At 31.6% G+C, this 23,331-nt stretch overlaps 3 protein-coding genes across 4 annotated transcripts; 1 reads left to right on the top strand and 2 right to left on the bottom strand.

Moving 5' to 3' along the window:
- Window positions 1-11,099: 11,099 nt before the first annotated feature.
- LOC106432976 (zinc finger protein-like 1 homolog) lies at window positions 11,100-14,554 on the bottom strand. 2 transcript variants are annotated; one of them, XM_013873822.3, is made up of 10 exons: window positions 14,379-14,554; window positions 14,143-14,229; window positions 13,925-14,005; window positions 13,286-13,403; window positions 13,110-13,204; window positions 12,377-12,448; window positions 11,995-12,249; window positions 11,772-11,883; window positions 11,498-11,681; window positions 11,100-11,414 (listed from the first exon to the last, which is right to left on the bottom strand). In XM_013873822.3, the coding sequence occupies exons 2-10, from the start codon at window positions 14,164-14,166 to the stop codon at window positions 11,327-11,329; spliced, it is 1,029 nt and encodes a 342-aa protein (XP_013729276.1). In that variant the 5' UTR covers window positions 14,167-14,229; window positions 14,379-14,554; the 3' UTR covers window positions 11,100-11,326. The 2 variants fall into 2 exon arrangements, with proteins under 2 accessions (XP_013729276.1, XP_013729277.1); XM_013873823.3 differs by having other exon boundaries at window positions 14,143-14,232; window positions 14,379-14,447.
- A 599-nt stretch (window positions 14,555-15,153) lies between these two features.
- LOC106432953 (histone deacetylase 6) lies at window positions 15,154-16,126 on the bottom strand. Its single transcript, XM_013873799.3, has 4 exons — window positions 15,982-16,126; window positions 15,776-15,912; window positions 15,499-15,624; window positions 15,154-15,411 (listed from the first exon to the last, which is right to left on the bottom strand). Exons 1-4 carry the CDS (start codon window positions 16,024-16,026, stop codon window positions 15,282-15,284), a joined length of 438 nt encoding a protein of 145 aa, XP_013729253.1. The 5' UTR covers window positions 16,027-16,126; the 3' UTR covers window positions 15,154-15,281.
- Window positions 16,127-19,317: 3,191 nt separating this feature from the next.
- Window positions 19,318-22,667, top strand: LOC106432960 (BTB/POZ domain-containing protein NPY2). Its single transcript, XM_013873806.3, has 4 exons — window positions 19,318-19,923; window positions 20,104-20,173; window positions 20,257-21,429; window positions 21,976-22,667. Exons 1-4 carry the CDS (start codon window positions 19,862-19,864, stop codon window positions 22,549-22,551), a joined length of 1,881 nt encoding a protein of 626 aa, XP_013729260.2. The 5' UTR covers window positions 19,318-19,861; the 3' UTR covers window positions 22,552-22,667.
- The last annotated feature ends 664 nt before the right edge of the window (window positions 22,668-23,331 follow it).

Genomic DNA, 23,331 nt, shown 5'->3' with positions numbered 1-23,331 from the left:
AATGGACACATGCAGAAAGTGTTTCGCCGGATATTTGAGGCATAGGTTTATGACCACTCGGACCAACCGACAAATGTTATGTCAAGTGACGATGCAGCCACCTTGATCAAATGTGGGTCTATCTAGTAAAATAATAACCCATCCCAAACATATTTGCCTAACTATATGGGCTTTACGTCGTCTCCTTCCACTCATAGAAGGTTTTTGCAATTGCATGGGATATAGAAATTGCCACCAGTACAGATTGTTTCTTGTGTTTAATAATGAACAGTTAATTCTTTTAGTTGTTTCCCTATAAGATAAAAATGAGAGGGTCACATACTGTTACTTCGTTCTTGTACAAGGTCTTGTTTGTTCTGTATAGATGGTTCATTGGAAGATAGAGTCGATGATAGTTAAATCATTCCAGGTAGAGTATGGAAAGAATATGTCCTATCAATACAATATGGACATGTTAACCTTCTATGCAAGAAAGTTACTTATTGTTCACATAAGCACAAATCACATCGTAAAATTTCTTTTGACTGAGCAGAACATGCACACACCATTAAAGTATTACACCATAACTCATTCAACTCATGTATCAGAGGTTGGAGAAACATCAGTGACCGCTTTGGATGCATGTTTGGGACCATGGACTAGTATACTAAGAAATAAAACTCTCTTCCATGTGCATATATGGGGAAAGATTGTAAGGCAACAAGATTATTGGCCACAATGAGTATTGTCTACTAGACTTTCCAAATGAACTAAATCAATTGGCGCATAGACTAATGTACACATTACAAAATGTTTTTGGCAAAATCAGGGTGTACTATATTAAAATATTTCCTCACCTTCGCATATGATGGAAGTGTGACCTCCCATCTATATATCAACATATGTTATCCATGCCATCTCATTTTTGCTGCTTTCCTTTCAAACTGATATGATCATTTCGACTTGTATGTTATTGGTAGGTACCATATCATTTTTACCGTAACTTGTTACGTCAACTTCCTTGCGGTTTATATATTGGATTTTTGCAGAATCGACACTCTTATAATTTCGTCATCTTTCCAATATATCATACTTTGTTAATGAAAAAAAAAAATATTATCTCAGGAGGAAAGTCAAGATTAAAAACCAATGTCTAAATCTCGTCAGTATTTTCAAGCACATACTCTTTGAACAATTTAGCTCATGCATCCAAGCAAGTCTCATGCATATTATGATATGTTTAACTGTCCATCATCCTTACTGCCAGTTTCAATTTAAATTGACATTATCTACAACTAGAAAAAATTAGTTGCTTGGCAGCAGTTAACATTTCATAAAACAAATTTGCATCTAAGTTAGTTCTTTCAGCAATACTTTTATCACTAAATGTTGATGTTGTATCTTGAAGGACATTCGTGACCATGTCAGGAACTCTATGATGCTCTATATCTTTTTGATCCATCTCCTAACTACCATCATAATGCAAATTACTAACCGGTTCTTTATTATCAACATATTTATTACTACTAATTCCTTCATTTCCACCATAACCTTCTCCATAATGAAACTAAATACAATAATTCAGTGTAAACCTTCTATTTACTATATGGTTCCAAATTGTATCTTTACGAGAAAAAATTATATTCTTGGACTTTCTACATGGACATACTGTTTTACTGGTTTCCAAAGTTATCGGTATATTCCCAGTTTGGAACATGAAAATCTATAGAGTATATAAGATAGTGTATAAGTCTTGGAACATTTATCCGCAACCGAGGAACCAAACCGTACCAAACTGAGAAAATAAAAACAAAAATGAACCGAATTTCATAAATAACCGAGCAGATCCTATTATTTGGAACCAAAAAATTGAAACCGAACCGAGAATCGAATGGGTATCTGAAATTTTAAAATACTAATTATTTACCTACAAATATTAATTATAATTAATCTTTAAATAACCAAATATCCTAAAAAAGTTATTTATAAACCGTCTTACCCAAAAAAACTAAATTATCTGAATATTTTTTATTCAAAATATAATTAGTGTTTTCTATCCAATCCGGACCTGCGGTCGGGCCATCAAACATGGTGGCCGTATATAATCCAGACATGCTTATGTTCTTCATTCAGCATTCTATTAGACGTTCTACCAACTCATATGTTTTCACAAAATTTAGATTTATTGAAAATTTATTAATTAAAAATCTGATAAGCACAAAAAACTGTCATTAACCCGTGAACCGACAACAGTTGACCTGGTCAAAACCCAGAAAATCTGATAAACATATGAATAAATATTGTTTTACAGTATTTTTTTCTTCATAGAGTAAGATATTATATTTTTTCTTTTTGTCATTATTTATATTGTTATCTACTGGAAATATATTTTAAAAGATGATTTATCGGGATCCGTCCGAAAGTTGTGACAAAATACGATTTACAAAATCTATAATGGTTATTTTTTTAAATGGTTATTTTCAACTGAGTTCTAACAGTGTGGACCATAAAAAATAAGCTTATTCTAAGGGCCTGATTGGTTCAACCGTAGCGGTTGCGGTTGCGGTTGCGGGAGATTGCGGATGCGGGTGGTTGCGGTTTCTAACGGTTTTAAGAGATTTGTACGACTGGTTCTGCGGTTAGAAATTAGTGCATTTGCGGGATACTTATGACTGGTTAACTACCAAATGCAGCAGCGGTTAAATAATAAATTAACAATATTTACATTTTATACAATTATAAAAATATCAAAAATAATAATATTATAATAAATATAAAATTTATATTTAGAAAGTTATAGTTTAATTTTTTTTAAAATATAGAAAATATTTTTATTTTAAAGTTTTATAATATTAATTAAAATATAATATATATATTTTAGTATTTTTATAATTTCAATTTATTTTTTTATTGAATATTTTAATTTTTGTATTTATATTGTTTTGGAAAAAAAAGAAATTTTTTTTATCCTCCCGCAACCGCCCGCAACCGCAAACGCTAACTGGAACCAGCTTTTGAATTTATGAGGTTCAGAGCGATTTAGAGCGATTTGGAACGGTTTAGAACGGTTTGGAGCGGTTTGACCGATTGTTGCAAAACGCCAATAACCGCTACCAACCGCAAAAGCTGCGTTTGCGGGTGGTAGCGGGAAAACCAGTCATACCCTATGTTAGCTTTTGATTTGGACTTTTGAGTTTGTTTTGATTGTTTTATTTGCTTCAATTTATCAAAATGGATTTGCTTAATTTCTGTAATATAGTAGATTCTTAATATGTGATTAGACTTCTCCTGATGGTTCGGTACGCTTTTTGTACAGCTCTTACCTTACTCTTGGGATAGACCTATGATTTTTTAAACTTTTCCTTCATCAACAAAAACACAAGAGAAGGTGCAGACTAAAAGGAGATAGACCTGAATATGCCATCTGCACATATGCTTAGTGAGAATCCAAAGGCAAGGTACAACCAGTTTAGTGACATTCCCAATCCTTACATATAAACAATATTCCTTGATTTTTTAATAAAAGTAAATAACTTTTTTGACATTCATAGAGGTTAGACGATATATACCCAATATTAAAGTTCAAATTTAAATTTGTAGAAAATAGACATAAATATTTACCGAGAAGTAAAAAAATAAACAGGAGCTGACTGGGCATAGGAGCATCGAACTGATTACGGATAAAATTACTGGGGGCATACGAAGCAAATTGCGTCCGTACCGTCGATTTTAGATTCCCCACTATGAATTTAAAGGCTACGAAAGATCACAGTTTTGCCGATGATAAAGCACCTCCAATAATTATTATTAAACAATTAAAAAGCAAATTGTTGTTGCTTTTTGATTTCTATTGGTATGTTTGGAGAGGCTGAGTCTCAGGTTTCATGTGACTTGCATCAAGCGGCCAAAATAGATAAAGATATGCGTTGCCTGTGAGCGGTGAGGCTCGTGATGAAAGTGGCCTTGAATCAATATATTTGTTAGCCAAGGCTTTAGACCATCTGCAACTCATTCCGTATATTTTCCTAAACTGAAATATAGAATATTTTTCTTTCAGTTATATTTCAGTTATATTCTATTTTTATATAATAGAGTTAAAATGGATTTATTCTATAAATAAAACAATGATTTTATCTTTTGTTCATTACTCTATTTTCACTTCAGCATGAACTAGAGTTGAAGTAAATCCAATCCAATATAAAGTTGTTATAATGTTTTTTTTAAAATAAAATTTTTCATTAGAAATGTTTTAAGTACTCAAATATTAGACACATGATAATATTTTTTTAAATTCCAAGTCCGACTAAAGAAGCTCTGAACACACTGTCTATACAAAGAATCTTGACGCGTGTTAATTTGAATTAGTACTCTCATTATAAATGACTAGGTTGCTAATGTGTTTTTACGGAATATAAATAATAATTGTACGGAATACAAAAAATTTTGACGCTTGTGATTCTACAACTATATAAACTAATGTTAATTAAAATATTTTTATAAACAAAAAAATTCTATGCTGTTTTTTTTAAATTATATATTTATAGTCTATATTATATTTAAATAAGTATTCTATGAATCAAATATGAAAATTATATTAAATTGGTACATCAACCTATGTTACTTTAAAAATACTTTCATTTAAATAAATTATCCTCTTTCGTCAACAGTGTTCTTCGCATAAACAACTGAGTAGAAAAACTCTTTTCCATCTTCCAGTAAAACTGAGACAATGATAATATAATAAATCTTAAACAGAGGTATTACTATTATTTTCGGATTCCTAGTTATTTATCATTCACCAGACTGAAAAGACATAGCTACAGATATTCTTACAACTTCCTTCATTTACTATTGTTTCTAATCTAACTCTAAACTGAAAAAAAGAAAACTCTAAACTAAAATTTCTTTTTGTACGCCATTTTTTTAATTACGGAATGCTTATTCTTCTTGTTAAAATGTCTCGATCACATTCGAAAACAAAGGTGACATGATTATTTCTTCTTGGTGGTTCTTCTTCTACCAGCTACGCTAGGAGCTAGATCCTTTGCATTTGCAGTGTTCGAATCAAAACCATCGCAATCTTTTTTTAAAAAAATTTTGATGAAGAGATGATCTAAATTTTGAGAGGCTGAGTCTCAGGTTTCACGTGACTTGCACCGAGCGGCCAATATAGATAAAATATACGTTGCCAGTGAGCGGTGAGGCTCGTGATAAACGTGGCAACAGTAGAACTTCTATAAATCAATAATGTTAGGATTTTGAAATTTTATTAATTTATAGAGATAATTATTTACAAAAGCTTTTTTCTAGATTTTTTATTTTAAAACAAAAAAAATATTTTATCTTAGTGCATAGATATTAATTGTTATATTTTGAAATTTGATATTTTTTAATATTATTTAATGTATATAGTATTTGTTGCATAGAACTTAAATGTGGTTTTAGATATAATATTACTAAATCTCATCAAAATATATCTACACTATTAAAAGAGAAAGATTATAAAAAAAAAAGAGTTATTCTTGGGTCCACCCCCTAGGGTGAACCTTTAGGTTCACTAACCAATAGAAAATTATCATTTTAGATCTAGTATTTTTTAATTATGGAAAATAAATAACTTGACAAATTATATTATCTTTTCAAAATAAAATTTAAAAATAAATAAAAATAATATATAAAAAACGAATTCAAAAAAATAATAATGTTGTCAACAAAACACTAAACCCTAAACTCTAATACTAAACCCTAAACTCTAATACTAAACCCTAAACTCAAATCCTAAACCTTAAACCCTTGGGTAAATCCTAAATCTTTGGGTAAACCCTAAACCCTTGGAAAAACACTAAACATGTTGTCAACAAAACACTAAACCCTAAACTCTAATCCTAAACCCTAAACCCTTGGGAAAACCCTAAACCCTTGGGTAAACCCTAAACCCTTAGATAAACCCTAAACCCTTGGAAAAACACTAAACATTTGGATAAATTCTAAATTATAAATCTTAAACACTAAACTCTAAATCTTAAAAACAAATATTTTCTTTTAAATAATCTTTTTTTAGAACTATTGTTATTTTTATTTATTTAATCTTTTATTTTTTATTTTAAAAACATAATATAATTTGGCAAGTTATTTTGTTTCCTTAATTAAATGATACTAAATCTAAAATGACAATTTTCTATTGGTTGGCGAACCTTGAACCCAAGAAAAAGTCATAAAAAAATCTAATTAAACAAGGTTGTTGGACCATTTTATTAGACTAGACTATTTTTTGGTATTACCTTATATTTTTCTAACTATATAAATACTTTACATAATTTAAATGAACTCATTTATTATTTTCCCATAATTAATTACTCTAACAATACATCTCCATGAATATATGACAGATTTTTACACATGCCGTGATCATTACCACGTATTGTTCCATTAATAGTATAAAAATTTTAATGGTTTAGTTATATTTAATATATGTTATAATGGAGAATCTACTGGTGTATAATATATTTTTTTCATTTTTACATGAATTAGCAACTAACTTTAATGTCAATTATTCAAATATGAAACATTAATGTAATTAATTACATGCAATCAATTATTAAGATTTGATCTTACATTCTTATATATGATATAACGAATAATCTTATTATTAAAAAAATATCAAATTGTCTAAACGGGTTGGAGATTTAAATGGAATTAGTAAGAAAAAATATTGATTTAAATCGAACATGTTTATTTACTTTAAAAATTCTAACAATGCATATGATACATCTTATTGAATTTTCACAAATGTAAAATATCTTTCGCTTTAAATCGGGGAGTTTAGATTGTTTGAAAAAAATATAGGATAAATAATTAACTATTATTATTTGAATAAAAATATTCGAGTCATTAATATTATTTTTGCATAATTTTGGTTTATAAATAGTATTTTTAGGATATTTGGTTATTTAGTAATTAAATATAATTAATATTTGTAGGTATATAATTTCTATTTTAAAAAATTTAAGTATTCATTTGTTACTCAGTTTGGTTTCTATTTTTCAGTTCTAAAGATATATGATATGCTCGGTTATTTATGAAATTCATCTTAATTTTGGTTTTTTTTTCAGTTTGGTAAGATTCAGTGCACCCGAGTAAATATACCCAAACCTATACATTATCTTATATAGAAATTATATAAGAAGAATTTATTTAATTTCAAAAATAAATCCGCACTTTCTAAGCGCGGATCAAAATCTAGTCAAATGTAAGACAATATAAAGATAACTCTTTTGTGAATATAAAATAAACAATATAACAATAATTTTTTTTTAAAACACTAACAATAAGTTCTTACTTATATAAAATATGTATACATATAAATTATAAATTTTAATGGGACCATATATTTACAAAAAAAATTTTAAAAAAATATTATCTTATTGTTTTATCAATTTGTGTCAAATTTTGAGTCGGTCCAAATTGAAACCGTGATATAGAGATTATTAATTTATAGAGGCTCTACTGTATTTGCTAACAAGGCGTAAGACCATCTCTGACACCCATTCCATATTTTATTCAAAAATAAAGTTTAGAGTTTTTCTATTTTTTGTTCACTACTCTATTTTCATTCCAGAATTGATAAGAGTTAAAATAAATCAATCTTCATTGCAAAATTACTCTATTAAAAAAATTAGAGTTGTACTTTAGAAATGTTTTAAGTAATCAATTATTATACACTAATAATTTTTTTTTTCAACTCCAAGTCCGACTAAAGAAGCCGAACACACCATCTATACAAAGAATCTTGACGCATGCTGATTTAATTAGCACTCTCATTAAAAATTACTAGGTTGTTATGTGATTTTACGGAATATAAATAATTATGTAAAATTTGTAATATAATATATCATTTTTATGTTTTTATTATTTTTAATTTTAAACCTAAATATAACTTTGGTTATATAATATATCAAATTAAAGTTAAAATATTTGTTTATTTTAAGCATGTATATACTTTTAAAAGATGATAAGTTATACTGTTTTAAATATTTCATTGTATTTCAATATGCTATATAATATTGAGAACTTTAATTATTTGTTTGACATATATGTTTTTCAGTGTTTTGAAAACCAAATAGATTTTGGTATGCTACAAAGACATAAGAAAATTAATTAGATTTTAGTTGTGACTCATTGTGGTCCATCCAATTGAGACACTTTTTGAATGTATATAGTGAGTGGATGTAAAATGTATGATTAGGTTATAATTAATTAGTTAATTTAACATAATTATTAGTAGAGAACTATTTAAGATTGTTTCTACAGTTATTTCTATAATATCATCTGTAGTTTTAGGTATGTCATAAATTTGTATAAAATAACTAGGATCGGCCCGCCCTACGGGCGGGATATTAGTTAATTTGATATTCACTAAATGCTCGAGTTAAAATTTGTTTTAAGATTCAAGGATTTGGCTGTCTGTTATGTGTTACTTATTAGTATGCGGTGGTATAGTTGTTTTTCGATTATTTTTGCTTTGGTATTGTAACAAATTAACTAATTGTCCAACTCAAAATTATAGATGTACAAATGTGGATTTGTGATAAAGTTTGATGACAATACTGTTTTTTTTTTTAATTCTTATTCATAGTAGAGTGTGCATGTGTCAGAAAGAGGCATATATCAACTTTTATATTTTTGCGTATGGATTTTAAATATATATTATTTTGTATAATGCATACTTGCTCTACAACATTTGCTTGTAGACTAAAAAAACTGTTTTCTATATTTTTAAAAGAGAAAATATTTAGTCTAGAATATAACATGGACATATGTATTGACTATATATAGAAGTTGGGTGTTATTTTAAAATGACATATGTACAGAGGTTTTTCAACCATTACTTCACTGGCACAAAACATTTATAACTGCAAATACCTTCTTTTAAAAGCAAAACTAATAAAAGCGTGTACAACAAATGTATTTTGATATATATTATATGCATCAAGTTATAAAAGTTGAAAACATTGCAAAACTGTTTGGAGCAAAGTTTTTAACTTCACGATCTTCATCTTGACGTCAGTTCAGTGCCGGCCCTGGCCACAAGCAGAAGAAGCATGGACTTCAGCCAACACGATAATAAGTATTTTCGCGGCTACATATTTATAAAAAGTGACTCTAGCCTAGCGGTTCTAAGAGATATTATCAGTACTGGAGGTGCTGGGTTCAATTACCCCTGACAGTTTTTTGTTTTATTTTGGCCTCAAATACAAAATGAGACACGTGTCACTCCCATAACGCACGACTTGATGACGTGGCATTACAGGAGGGAGGCGAACATATTTTTATATATATAGATTTAGGGTGTTTTGAAAATATGACCTAAAACATGAAATCAAATGCAAAAGTAACTTTTTTTTTTTGAATTTTTATTTGTCATATTCATTCCAGAAATTCAAGTTATTAATGAAAAAGTCATTGTTTTTTTTAAATGATTGTTTTACTCTACCGTCCTCATTTTTCTCTTTTATTTATAATATTACCATTACATCAATGCACCAACCATCATGAACAACTAATTTCATGGTTTAAAAGTTTAAATGCATCTAAAATCAACATTTATATTTTCATATCCCATTTCTTACACACAAACCATTTATCTTTCATTTTCTTTCTCATTTCATTCCAAAATTCCAACTTTTTCGTTTCGAAATTTATAAGTTCATTTGAGTTACTCAAATTCATTTTTTTGGGTCAAGAATAAGTGGTAACTTTTATTAAGAAGTTATGTATGATTGGAGAAATTATGTATGTTTAGAGAAGCTAAACATGAGTTTTCTCTGTTGAGAAGCTTTTGGAAAAGTTTTTTAGTCATGAATGCGTGAGTTATACCGAGTACTCAGTAAATTATAGACCACTTCAAATCTTTTTTTTCGGGAGGGATGATCAACATGTATAGGTTAATTTTGCAATTGACTATTTTGTGTGTGTTCTTATAGAAGTTTTATAGTTTTTTTGTAACAAAAAAAACAAATCAAAAAATTTTTAGAGAAGTCTTTTCTAGTAATCATGTTAGTTTTGTAATTAACTTAAGTTATACGAATATTTGACTTTTCGTAGAAAACTTCATGTCTACCAGAAGACTTAAGCATAAATCTTATTACATTTACATGATTACGTATGTTAATTTTGCAATTAACAATAAGAAAATTAAACATATTTAATATTATTTAGAAGAGGCGTTAGAAATATTTCAGCGGAAGATTCTCTATAAGTGTTCTGTTAAAATGTCAAACATGGTCGATCGTAAAAGTAAAGATTTTTTTTTGCGATACTTTGGTATATGAAATATTTGACCATAATTAACTTCAGTCTCTTAACTGGGGTTCTTAGCTTCAGTTAAGAGACAATTCTTACATTTTCTTAGATTTTAACTAAAGAAAACTAAAAATCGTTTTTTAAATAAGAGATTTAATAACCGTCCCTTAGTCGAAAAGTGTAAAAAAAAACAAAAAAAATGTTAAATCATGAGTTAAGAACTCCGGCTAAAAAACTGGGATTAATCATGCCCTTAGTGGGACCGAAATTTTAATTTTAATTTATTTCAAGGGCCTGCCCTGATTGATATTATCCCTTCGCATTTTACTTTTTTTGTGTATATTAAAAATGAAATTCATTATTCTGGTATGAACTTATATCAGCGTCTTCAATTTAACCAAAGCATCTGTCCATGAGTGTTTACATAACAGTCTTGAAACTTTTGTGTGGATTGACTACCAAGAAAGACAAGGAGACAAGGAGATAGGGATATCGTGTTATGTGAACTCACGAATGCTGTTCTTTTGAAGGACAGAACCTCCTTGGGTGACAGCGTATGGTTATTTTGTTTATATGGTATTTTCTATTGAATAAATTTCTTAAAACAATGTTGGGGGTATGTCGTGTAGAGAACGAGCTGTGGTTCAACATTTTGCCAAACAAACAAATGTCTTCGGGTTAAATTTTTTATAACAAGCTAGGTAGATAGCAACCTATACTTAAACCACAAAGCTACGAGTAGAAACGTAGATTATAACTCGTATCAAGTCATTCAGAGACCACAACGATGACCGATTCTCAGAGAGAGACTACTCGAGAGCACACAAAATGTTGAACATAGAAAATGCTAAGCCGTCCATAAATTGCATTTTCGTCTATACCAAACATGTCAAGAAACAGAAACAGATGAGAATCAAAGAACCGCATCCAACAATTCTCGAAATTAACATTTTCTAGACGTCCAAAAGGATCTAAAGCAGGGCAAGCTGATTTGGAATATCTATGTTGATCCAGTCTTATCACCCTGTCCGATACGATATTACCTTCATTGCTGCTCCTCATCGGGTACTTCTTGACCAATTACCCGTTGCGCAAGTCTGTAGTATAAGATCCCCATTGTTGCCATACACGCTCTGCACATCAGTTACATGGTTGAGTTAACAATTAGCTTACAGTTGATGATATGAAAAGCAGTTGGAAAAAAACAAGGTCTCACATGATTGCTATGAAAAGGAGTATTTTTCTTATATCCATCCTTGATGATCGATGTCTTACACGTCCTTCTGAACCATCTTCTGCCTTTGTTGCATCTTTACGAGGTGGTGCAGTCACGGGTAGGGTTGGTAATGCATTTGACCAGAATGGTAGTAAAGCCCGCAAAAACTTGTGACGCAGAGGACCTTACATGGAGCCAAAAAAATAACCAGTCTTAGTCAGTTAAAGCAAAAACGCATAGACATTATTTCAGAAAGACAAGTTTATTCTCTCACCTCTTCTTGAGTACTTTTTTTTATTCCCGTCTTCGTCGTCTGCATAATATAGAGTCTCAGAGTTCTGTCTGTCCACAGCGGGTACACCTTTCCGTGCAGCAGCAGCAGCAAACTATATACAAAATCAATTGATAGTTAATTGTGACAAATCATAGAGGCAACTACTGGAACTACAACTAGTTTTCGTGGAAGAAGAAGTCATATTTTTAGAAGAATGTCTTACTCCAGGGCTTGAGGTTTTCATGTAATTCCCAGCAGAAGCAGGAACATCTATCTCAACTATCTCTGAAACCGCAGATTTGGAGTATTCCCCATTTCCAGCTACTGAATAACCATCAGGAAGACTCTTCCCTTCTTGTGTAAGAGAAGATGATGATGCATTAATCAATGCATCTGAAGCAAATGCAGGGGGTGGGCTACGAGATTCAGTGGATCGGGAAACTGGATGGTTCCCAAATAGATTCTTCTCAAGACCAGTCTGGCATATAGAGAAACGAAACAATTAAACTGTCACATTAATGGGAATAATTTAAGATTTTAACTTCTTTCATGAAGAACAACTTGGATAACCTGAAACAGCAATTGAGCTAGAAAATAAAACTGACCTGCAAAATCGCTTCCCTTAACTGTGCATGAAGCCGAGATCCTGCATCTTTTACCATCTTGGGAGGCCATATCTGAAATTTGACGACCATATGAGAGCTATACTATGGCACTCTTCCAAGAACTAACAGCCATTTGAAGCAAGATACAACCATAATGGCAGAAGTGGCATTTACATCAAACCCTCAGGACCAAAAGAACCTAGATAACTACATCCACTATATTACATCAATGGGTGCAGTAGTACACATCAGACTAAAGGAAGCAGCTCAAAGTCATCCGATTTTTAATAGGACTCAAGAGAGCATGAATAATATATCATCAGGTACTCTTATTTTATCTATACAAGAAGGCGTAAAATGATTGCTTGACTTTAATCTGCTACATTACAAACAAGTGTTGACATTGACTTGAGAATGTTATACAAAATTCATCCTATAACGTTAGGTCCAAAACAAGACACCCAAATAGTCCAAAAATGCACACATAGTTCTCCACATGCAAATACTCTTTAAAAGTGCCTATGTCTATAAAGAAAGAACAAAAATGATCGAGTGCTCTATTTCTATAGCGAAACACATAGAATCACTCTAACTCTCTCAAAATCCATGTATCGATATGAGACACCAAACAAGAGTTCCCACTACATACCAACAAGTAAGGAAAACAATGCGACAGAAACAAGAAAGTAAAAAAAAAAATTCTACAAGTTTAATACGAATCAATAGATCTTACAGGGGTGCTACAAGATGGGCAGACATAACCGGCAGGTGCAGTATGAGGAGGAAAACTCTTGATAAGCGAAACCAAGCAACTTGTATGTATAGCATCTGACACAAATAGAGTTAGATTTACGTATTAAGAAGTAAAAAAAAATCTGATCCACTAATGATAAGAGTGAGATAACATACGCAAGCAACCCAACCGAGTGACTTGAAGACCTCCCCCCTCATCAAATGTTGATTGGCATTGACAACACTTCGGCTGGTCATACTCTCCATCTATCACCCATTCCGAATAAGTCCGGACCTATAGATTACAAAATCATATAACCATCTTTCACCATTGTCCCTCCATGTCAAAGAAGAAAAATAAACTTTTTAAATATTGTTCAACTATAGATGGGGGAAAACAAGGCCACCGAAAGATTAGAAAAATAGATCAGATGGCTGCTTATGCACTCAAATCATTAAAAAAAAGACATAATATGCCCCGAGAAATAGATCTTGATGACAGTAATGCATCGGTTAGTGACATACAGGCGTGAAATGTCTAACAAAATAAAACAAACAGTAAGAAAAATCTGAGATATATTGACAGAATCAGACAAGGGAGCTTCTTCTACTCTGCAAAATATCGGTTATATTACCACACAACCACCATATATCCAGATTTAACATTTAATGTTGCATGTACAACTAAACCAAATGCTTTAGTTCTCAGAAGCAGCAAACTTTTTAAGAGTCTTTAGCAATTTGAACAAGGACACCACATTCCAGAAAACAATCAGCTTATGGTAACAAGAAAGCATATGAGTTTGAAGAACATACCACACAGGTTTGATGCTCCGGGAAGCAAATGCATTCCCCACACACAGGGACCTTGTGAACAAAGCAATACAGCTTAGTAGCCTGCACAAAAAAAAAACAAGAGAAATTAAAAAACATGCAGACAAATCCAAAACCAATTTCCAAATTTCTTAACCCAAAAAGTCAGATGCAAGATCTGAGATCACGGACACTTAGAAAGATGATATTTTGAATCGTACCTTTCGGCATTTGCAGACCACCATTGGGAGAGATCAGGATGGATAAGGCAGAGAGGTCAGAGTGCGATCTCAGCAAGCTTAGGGTCTCTGCTAGATTAACGGATCACGCACATAAGAAGATATATATCAAATTTTATTAATCAGATCGGGGATTAATAAGAGGAATCGATTATTGGAGGTAAGAGAGAGAGAACAAATGGATCGAAGGAGAGTAGAGATGGAAGATCGGAACGTACCGAGCAGAAGCGATTGATTTAGCTCCGTATCTATCTTTTCTCCGGAAGCGCTTCCCCTTTATCGCCTATATGATGAATATATATATTTTTTTTTATTTTTATTTTTAACTTAAACATTAAGACATTAAACTTGTTTTGAGCTTGACCAAAAAAAAAAACTTGTTTTGAGTATTTACTTCCAACATGAAATAAATTTATATGTTTTTTTTCCTAATATCATTAAATCAGATCTTTAGGAAAAATATATATATATTTGTTTAGTGAAATTTTCAATTTGAACGAAAATCGGTTAAGATGTTTTTTTTTTTTATTATAAATTTGTAAATCTATGTAGTTAATTAAACATATACTCTAATGACATACACTACTCAAGTTAGGTAAATTAATGGGTTTCATAACCCACTTAGAAATATTTGGTTATAACTTGATCTAATGTATTAAGCAAGAAACTAATAAGGTGATTTGAAGATGAAATGTGTTTATTATTGAGTATAAATGATACAAATAACAATGATGAATCGAAAGAGACAGTAAAATTATATGAGAATTCGAACACAAGAATATGATTCAAGCTTACTGAAGATTGAAAAAGAACCGGACCTCCTTCTTCTTCTCCTTACTGAAGAGGAAGAAGAACAAGAACGGACCAAAAAATTGAGAGATTAAAGAACTCTACATTGGAATGGTTGGTTGAATTACGCTAACATTTTAACAAAAGGCAGTGATCTCTGTTGATAATTTTATCAGCCAAATTGGTGAAAGTTGATAATTAATATCGTTTTTAAAGAAATGTAATATAAATTTCACGGAACCAAAAATAGTGACGGGAACTCAAATCTACCAAATCTTCCCTAAACACATCCAGCGATACAAAATCATCAAAGGTTAAAAAACATTGAATGTTCAAAGTTGGGGTAAGGGAGGAGCCTCGCCGAATTTGAGAATATAAGCAGCTTGGTGAACTGGCCTCAGCTGTAATATGACCTGAGCATCAAGATACGCTTCGCAGCAGAAGCACCATACCGACAAGTCACTATCCCCGCAGCAAAATTAGAATATCAGTTGCCGTAAAGTAAAAAGAAAAAAGAAAAAGAAAGAACAAACACACAGAAGCATATACCTGTAACTGAGTGCAAGGCAGTGAGCAGTCTGTTGATGATGCATAAGCATATGCCTGTTCACAAAACGGCTGCACAGAACCTCTTTACAACTAAGACATAACCAGTTCTCTACCGGGTTTTCGCACCTTATCAAGTTCAGATAAATTGAGTTAATAATACAATAAGCAATGTCATAAAATCAAAATACCATCAAACAAAACAAAAAAAACATCCTCGTATCTTTTCTTAGGTTCAATTTCAACAAAAACGTAAAAAGAAAGGATCAAAGGGTGAAACCTTGAACAGGGAGTATCGGGATTTGGTAAGCGAGCTAGATCGGGAGAAAGAGAATTCAAGTGATCGCAAGATGTTCGGGCTTCGACCCAACCCGACCCGGCTCCGAGAATCCAGTCTTGGGATTCATCTGCAACTTCCTGGGAAGGAGAGTTTGATTAAGAGGAAAAGCGACAGAGATCGGTAGATTAGGGGAGATTAGGGTTTACCGGCTGAGAAGAGGAGGAGGAGGAGGAAGGTCCTACGTTCGCCATCGGATGAAGCAAAGCCGAGAATGGGATGATTTCAATCTCCGGCACCGTTTTGGCTTTTGGCTTTCTTTTTTCGGTCACGTATTTATACTTTTTTTGTGTGGAAATTTGTTAAAGAGTATTAAATAAGAATAGAAAATAATTCCTTTTTTTTGTCAAAGAATAGAAAATAATTCGCCTTCCAAAAAATTAGAAAAAAAATAATTTTACGTTTTCAAAAACTTAAAACAAAAATTTGAGTAAATTTCAATTCTACTACAAATTTGATACCACCTTTCAAATTTATTTTCAAAAAGAACCATTTACATAAATATAAAACATTTATGATAAAAAGACTAACTAATATTCCTAGTAATTCATAAATAATTCATAAATGTTTAAAAATAATTTATAAAATATTAACGTAAGCTTATAAACTCAATCTCATCCCAAATACTATATCATGAATCATAATCCCTAAACCATGAACCTAAAAGTTAAAGTATTTTTGATTTAATGTACTTTTGAAAAATGGTACCCAATTTATGGTATTTTAATGGTTCAGTTCTGAATAGCGTTGATTGTAATTATTTGGAAAAATGACGTTGATTTTCTAATTTAAAAGTTAAATCATATAAAAAGGGAGTCGAGAATCGAGATTAGTTAACTAAATTTAAAAAATATGAAAAAAATTACTATAATATTTTTTGACTTACTTTTGGTTTCAAAAATAATAGTATTCTACACTTCTATATGTGAATCTCTATAACAATTAATTGTTAAAGATAAATTAAAACAAATACAAAAACGAATTATTGTATTTTGATTAAAATTTGAAGTTGATTAGAATATTTAAAATTAAATAAAATTTTATATCAACACAATTTAATGTACACATATTTAAAATTATTTTAAACTCTTTTTTTGAGAAACAAAATTATTTTAAACTTAAAATAAATAAACTATTGATACTAATCTTGTTTTTTTGTAAAAGAACAATTATAGTTTGTATTCAATAAAAATTTGCAAACCAAAACGATTTCGGGTTTTGAGTACATAGATCAAAATTTGGTTAAATATTAGATAAAACTCAACTGGTATAATTTACAATTTTGTAATCCACTTGAAATGTGTCTTACTGACACTCTTTGCAAATAGAAGATAGTATAACTTTTGCATTACACAACCAAATACCTTGGATCACCTTTAATCATTTCTATGAATTTTATTTTGAAAGTAGTTTTTTACTAAAGAAGATGTTTCTTTTAATGGTTATAATTATTTTATTTATAGTAGTTTTTAAACATATATTTTATTTAATTATATTTTCTTATAAATTTTTACGCTTTAAATAAACAGATTTTAACATTTTATGCCGTTGGAGATTTTTTTAATGGTTTCATTTATTTTATTTCTTATACGTTACAAATTTTACTGGACTCTTATTTGACTCTCCAACCTGAGAAAAGGATTTTGAGCACGGATCTGATGAAAACATTTTTGATTTTAAAGATCATCCAATCCAACGTAGAATAACAGTTATGGTTGTTTTTGTCCTTGGTCGACATATAAAACTTTAATAGATACATACAATCTGGCACCCTTTATTTATCAAAAATGATGTATTAGTATCTTTTATGTCATGAAGAAACATTAACATCTTTTGAAAATAATGATGAAAGGGACATTAAACTAATTGTTTCACCCACGAGGACTAACTGAATAGATGCTCTAGATTTATACAAAGTCTACTTGATGATAATCTTGACACGAATTTTCTGAGTCTCACTGGATGGTTCTAGCGAGGTCACCAGAACATACTATGAGACATTTCTTTTGACAATTATGTACAAGAGAGAGAGAGAGTTAAACGATTAGGTTCTACCTGAGAGGAAGATGCATACATAAGTATTTGACTGGTTAACCAAATGATCATAAGAATATTCTCAAATATATCGGTATTACTATGTTTAAATTTTTTTGTTTAATATAGTTCAAAAAATATTATGTTTAACTATAGTAGTGTATGTACACTAATTGGTTATATTTAAATTAATGGTTAAATGATCTTATGGTATAAACTTGGCATTTTCTCTTTAACATAGATGATATACTTGTATTATGAATGAATTTTTTTTTGGAATTTTCTAAAACCTGAATATCACATTTTACGTGATTATCAATCAAATATAATACTTTTACAACATAATTTATCGTGTATCGTAATCTACTCTTCAAACCTAAACCGTATATCCTAAAAACTAATAATTACATGTTTGCAGACCTAAAACCTAAACAATATACCCTAAATAGGTAACATATAGTGACTCATAGTATAAGGAATTTCATATGGAAATAATGTATGATTTTGAAATCATAGTATATAAGGAAGCTCAACTGAATTAGATCGAATCAAAATTGTGTATTCAAACCATATATGTTGCATAAACAGTATTTGTAACTGAAAAACTAAACGAAATGATATGTATTATGTTTTCAAACTTTATAATGTGATATCAAACCAAATGATTGACATGTATATGTGTAGAATATATACACCAAATTTTATAATATGATATCAAACCAAATGAATTCGAAAGCATAATAAGTTAGCAATTTTTTTATTAGGATAACCACATAATTTAACACAAATCGAGATTGAAATTATGGTAATTATGAACGGTTTAATTAAACTAATTTCATATTAGTCATGTCAGCAAGTTTTGAGCGCCTAATCTTAGGTGGAATTCAGTCACATTTAAGTCAAAAATACATGTTACATTTGTCATGTGAATAGTCTCTTTCGATTGGTTCATTATTGTTTATATTGAAATCTCATTGATCTGATTGAATGTGTTTTGTTAATTAGGGTTCTTCAGCCTAAAGTAGTTTAACTTTGTGAAAATTTCTTGTTCTCAGATTTAGTTGTTGGGTCAACTTAAAATAGATCATAGCACCTGCAATTTGCAGTTGTATGCTTTCATTATTCTTTCATATGTTTAACTTCCACGAAAAGTATTAAAAGGAGAAAGGACAAACAAATAAAAGATGCTTCTTGTCTACCGTTGTGGTGGTTTTCTTCTACTGATATCAAGATGCTGTTTTTACCTGTTTTTAAATCTGCGGGTTCCCAAACTTCTACGGTTTGAATAAACTAATACTAGAAACCATGTGCTTCAAAGTTGGACCTTGAGACTTGAAGAAACACAACACAGATTAAAAATCCATTATTTTAATTCTAATCTTAAGCTGCATTACATTAGTTACAATTAATTAAACAAAGTACAATAAGTCATTAAGAGGATGGATCTTGATTCTTGATTCGGATTTGCACTTGGGACACTTTGCTACGGTATTGTCCCCTTCGTTTGCATTGTTTGGCCGCTCTTCACGGCCATTTGCTGGTCTACAAGGAAGCAATTTGCTTCTCTGATTCGCTCTTCCATTGAAAAGAGAACCTTTTATTAGTTTGATTATTATACAAGTTAACAATTTAATAAAGAGGAAAGAAAAGTTGCATCATGTTGTTGTTAATCTAATTGGTTTTAGAGTCAGTTCTCTGCATTTGAGGCTTTTCTTTTCTTTCTTTTGGCTTTTTTTTTCTCCTTTCTCTGTGTTTGTGCTTTTAGATCTCCAAGGGAAGAAGTTAAGTTAGTTGCATAAAAGGAAGAACCTGGTCCCCACCCTCAGTTCTTGGAACATCTTTATTTCCATTTTAAGGGGAACCGTTTTGGTTATGGTTAAACTAATTTGGATGAAGTGGACGTTGTGATTCTTGAGGCTTTTCTTGCTCTTTCTTCTGTTCTGAGAGTAACTGATCTTTAGCTCTTCAAGAGTTTTTTTTCCTAGGGGAAGAAAAATGAAGTTCATGAAAATTGGGTCGAAGCCAGATTCGATTAAAACTGATGGGAATAATGTCAGGTAATATCCAAATCTTTATCAGGTTTGTGGTGATCTATACTTGTGCTTGTTCTCGTTCTGTTAGTTTTGATGTCTTGTAGAGAGAACACAAACGCTTGCATTTTTTGTTCCTTTCATATCAAAAACAGAGTACTGTAGTCGACTATCGCTGCGTTTAAATGTTTATTTTATCTAACGCAGGTACGTAGAAAATGAACTGGCTAGTGACATTACTATCAATGTTGACGGATCGAAATTTTGTTTACATAAGGTATGTAACTTTTCTCTCCATGTGACTTATGTCCGCAAGTGTTGGCTTGAGCTTTTGATGATTTTTTTTGTTTTATCCTGCAGTTTCCTCTTCTGTCTAAATCTGCATGCCTGCAAAAGCTTCTCTCACGCACGGACAAGAACAATGCCGATGAGGTTGATATCTCTGGTATACCTGGCGGACCAACTGCATTCGAGACGTGCGCTAAGTTCTGCTACGGTATGACAGTAACACTAAGTGCCTACAACGTCGTGGCTACAAGATGTGCAGCTGAGTACTTAGGAATGCACGAGACGGCCGAGAAAGGAAACTTGATCTACAAGATCGATGTGTTTCTAAACTCGAGCCTCTTCCGTAGCTGGAAAGACTCCATCATTGTTCTTCAGACCACTAAAACGTTCTCACCTCTCTCCGAGGACCTCAAACTTGTTAGCCTCTGCATCGATGCCATAGCGAGCAAGGCCTGTGTAGATGTATCCCACGTTGAATGGTCTTACACTTACAACAGAAAGAAACTGGCTGAAGAGAACAATAGTGCGGATCAAGTAAGGGCTCGAGAAGTTCCACATGATTGGTGGGTCGAGGATCTGTGTGAGCTCGAGATTGAGTTTTACAAGAGGGTTATAATGAACATCAAATCGAAAGGTGTACTTGGAGGAGAAGTTATCGGAGAAGCTTTGAAAGCTTATGGATATAGAAGATTATCTGGTTTTAACAAAGGTGTGATGGAACAGGGAGATTTGGTGAAGCATAAGACCGTTATAGAGACGCTTGTTTGGTTGCTACCGGCTGAGAAAGACAGCGTCTCTTGCGGTTTCTTGCTTAAACTGTTGAAAGCAGTTACTATGTTAAAGTCCGGAGAGACGGTGAAGGAACAGCTCGTAAGAAGAATAGGACAGCAGCTCGAACAAGCTTCTGTCGCGGAACTCTTGATAAAATCTCATCAAGAAAGCGAATCTTCATTGTACGATGTGGATTTAGTGAAGAAGATAGTTGTTGAGTTCATGGCAAGAGATCAAAACAGTGAGATAGAGGTTGAAGATGATGACGAAGTTGAAGAGATAAAGAAATTTCCTGGGATTTTATCCGAAGCTTCAAAGCTGATGGTGGTCAAACTGATTGATAGCTACCTCACTGAGATTGCTAAAGATCCAAATCTTCCTGCATCAAAATTCATCGATCTTGCTGAGAGTGTTTCTAGCATCTCTAGGCCGGCACATGATGGGCTCTACCGTGCTGTTGACATGTATCTTAAGGTACTAGGATCAATCAAAAACTCTCTTTTTCAAACGTTTTTTTAAGCCAGACTGACCCGGTGGTTGGACCAGTTTCGACCGGTGAATTGGTTACATAGCCGGGTCGGATCTAAAAAGTGATTTCGACCATGAACGGTCAAGTAGTCGGATTGGATCTCAAAATTATTGAAATTTATAAAAAGTATTAAACTATCAAAAATATATAAACTAACCATATGAACAAAAAATAGTTTTATATGTATAATGTTTTATATTTGATATTTATTTAATTATAATTTTCTATCATATTTACTATTTTTTTTTAATTTGTATATTTAAAAAGTATTGAACCAGATTATCGAATCATATTTAAACTGGTCGAACCATATTGAACCGTGATCCAAATAATTATCTGAGTCTGCTTCCAATCCGGTTTTAAGAACATTGGACTTCTTACTAAACTTTCAAGAGGCAAATCTTAGTTTTATCTCTCTGTTTCAGTTCTGTTATAGAAACTGAAACCAAACAAAACAGTTTGTGATCCGGTATGGTTCGGTTTGGTTTCAGGAACATGCAGGAATCACAAAGGGAGAGAAGAAAAGGATGTGCAAGCTGATGGATTGCCGGAAACTGTCGGTGGAAGCGTGTATGCACGCCGTGCAAAACGACAGGCTTCCTCTACGTGTGGTGGTTCAAGTACTCTTCTTCGAACAAGTGAGAGCGTCTGCTTCGTCGGGAAGCAGCACACCTGATTTGCCCAAAGGCATAAGGGAGCTACGCAGCTGCGGGACATACGGAAGCTCAAGATCAGTGCCGACGGTTATGGAAGACGAATGGGACACGGTGGCAACTGAAGAGGAAATGAGAGCACTGAAGAGCGAGATAGCCGCACTGAAGCTGCAGGAAGAGAGTGGACGTAAGAGCACGGATAAAGCGGCGGTGACGGCGATAAGCAGAGTGAAAAGTTTGATAATGTCAAGGAAGATGTTCGGGAAGAAGTTGCAGGGCAAAGGAGGAGGAGGAGAGAAGAACAATGGAGGTGGTGGCTCAGATTCGTCGGAGAGTCTTGGATCTGTAACTGAAGAGGCGGCTAAAACGGCAACGCCTTCGAGAAACTTGACTAGGAAGGTTTCTGTTTCTTGATGAATAAGGTCTTTACAAACATGTTTGAAAGGTTTTCCTTTAGATTTATATGAATCAACTGTAATTTCTTTGACTATTTTGTTTGGTCTGTTTGCAAAAGAGATCCTTTATTATAAGAGATGCTATGTGGTTGTCTACGATTTCTGGATAAAGAAAAATTTTAAACTGAAATATAATGTAATATTTTTTATGTTTTGACAGATACAATATAGTTTTTTTTCAAAAACCATACATTTAACTATAAGATGAATAAATATTTAATGTTTTTATATACAAATTTTGACATTTATACTTTACTCATTTCTAAAACATAAGCTGAGGGAGGTTATCAGAATAATTATCTGGGTAGAGTTTGAGTATTCTAAAAGTTGATAGATTTTAGAGGTTAAGGATTCTGCAGATATATGTATTCTTGATTTGTAAAATTCTATCATACTTTTTATAGCTTGTTATAGATTTTCCTTGATTGTATTAAACTTTTTCTATTGTTATTTTTGTAAAATAAATATATGATGTATTTAATAAAGATTTTCCAAAATATTTTTTCCAATATAGCATGTTTACTAGGGGTTTGCCAAAATAACTTAAAACTTGATTTTAAATACAAAAATATGTTACAAATTCAAAACTAACCCAAAAGGATTGTGAAATTTTAATCATCTTCTTATAACCAAACAAAAAAATTGTATCATTTTTACTACTATAACTCTGCGAAGTCTTCTCAGGTTAGTGAAGTCGTCTATGAGCAGACTTCTCAGTATTTAATCTTTATGATGTAAA

Source organism: Brassica napus, chromosome A9, assembly GCF_020379485.1.
Source record: "Brassica napus cultivar Da-Ae chromosome A9, Da-Ae, whole genome shotgun sequence".
NCBI classification, from domain to species: domain Eukaryota; kingdom Viridiplantae; phylum Streptophyta; class Magnoliopsida; order Brassicales; family Brassicaceae; genus Brassica; species Brassica napus.
This window is presented reverse-complemented; position numbering and strand designations above follow the sequence as displayed.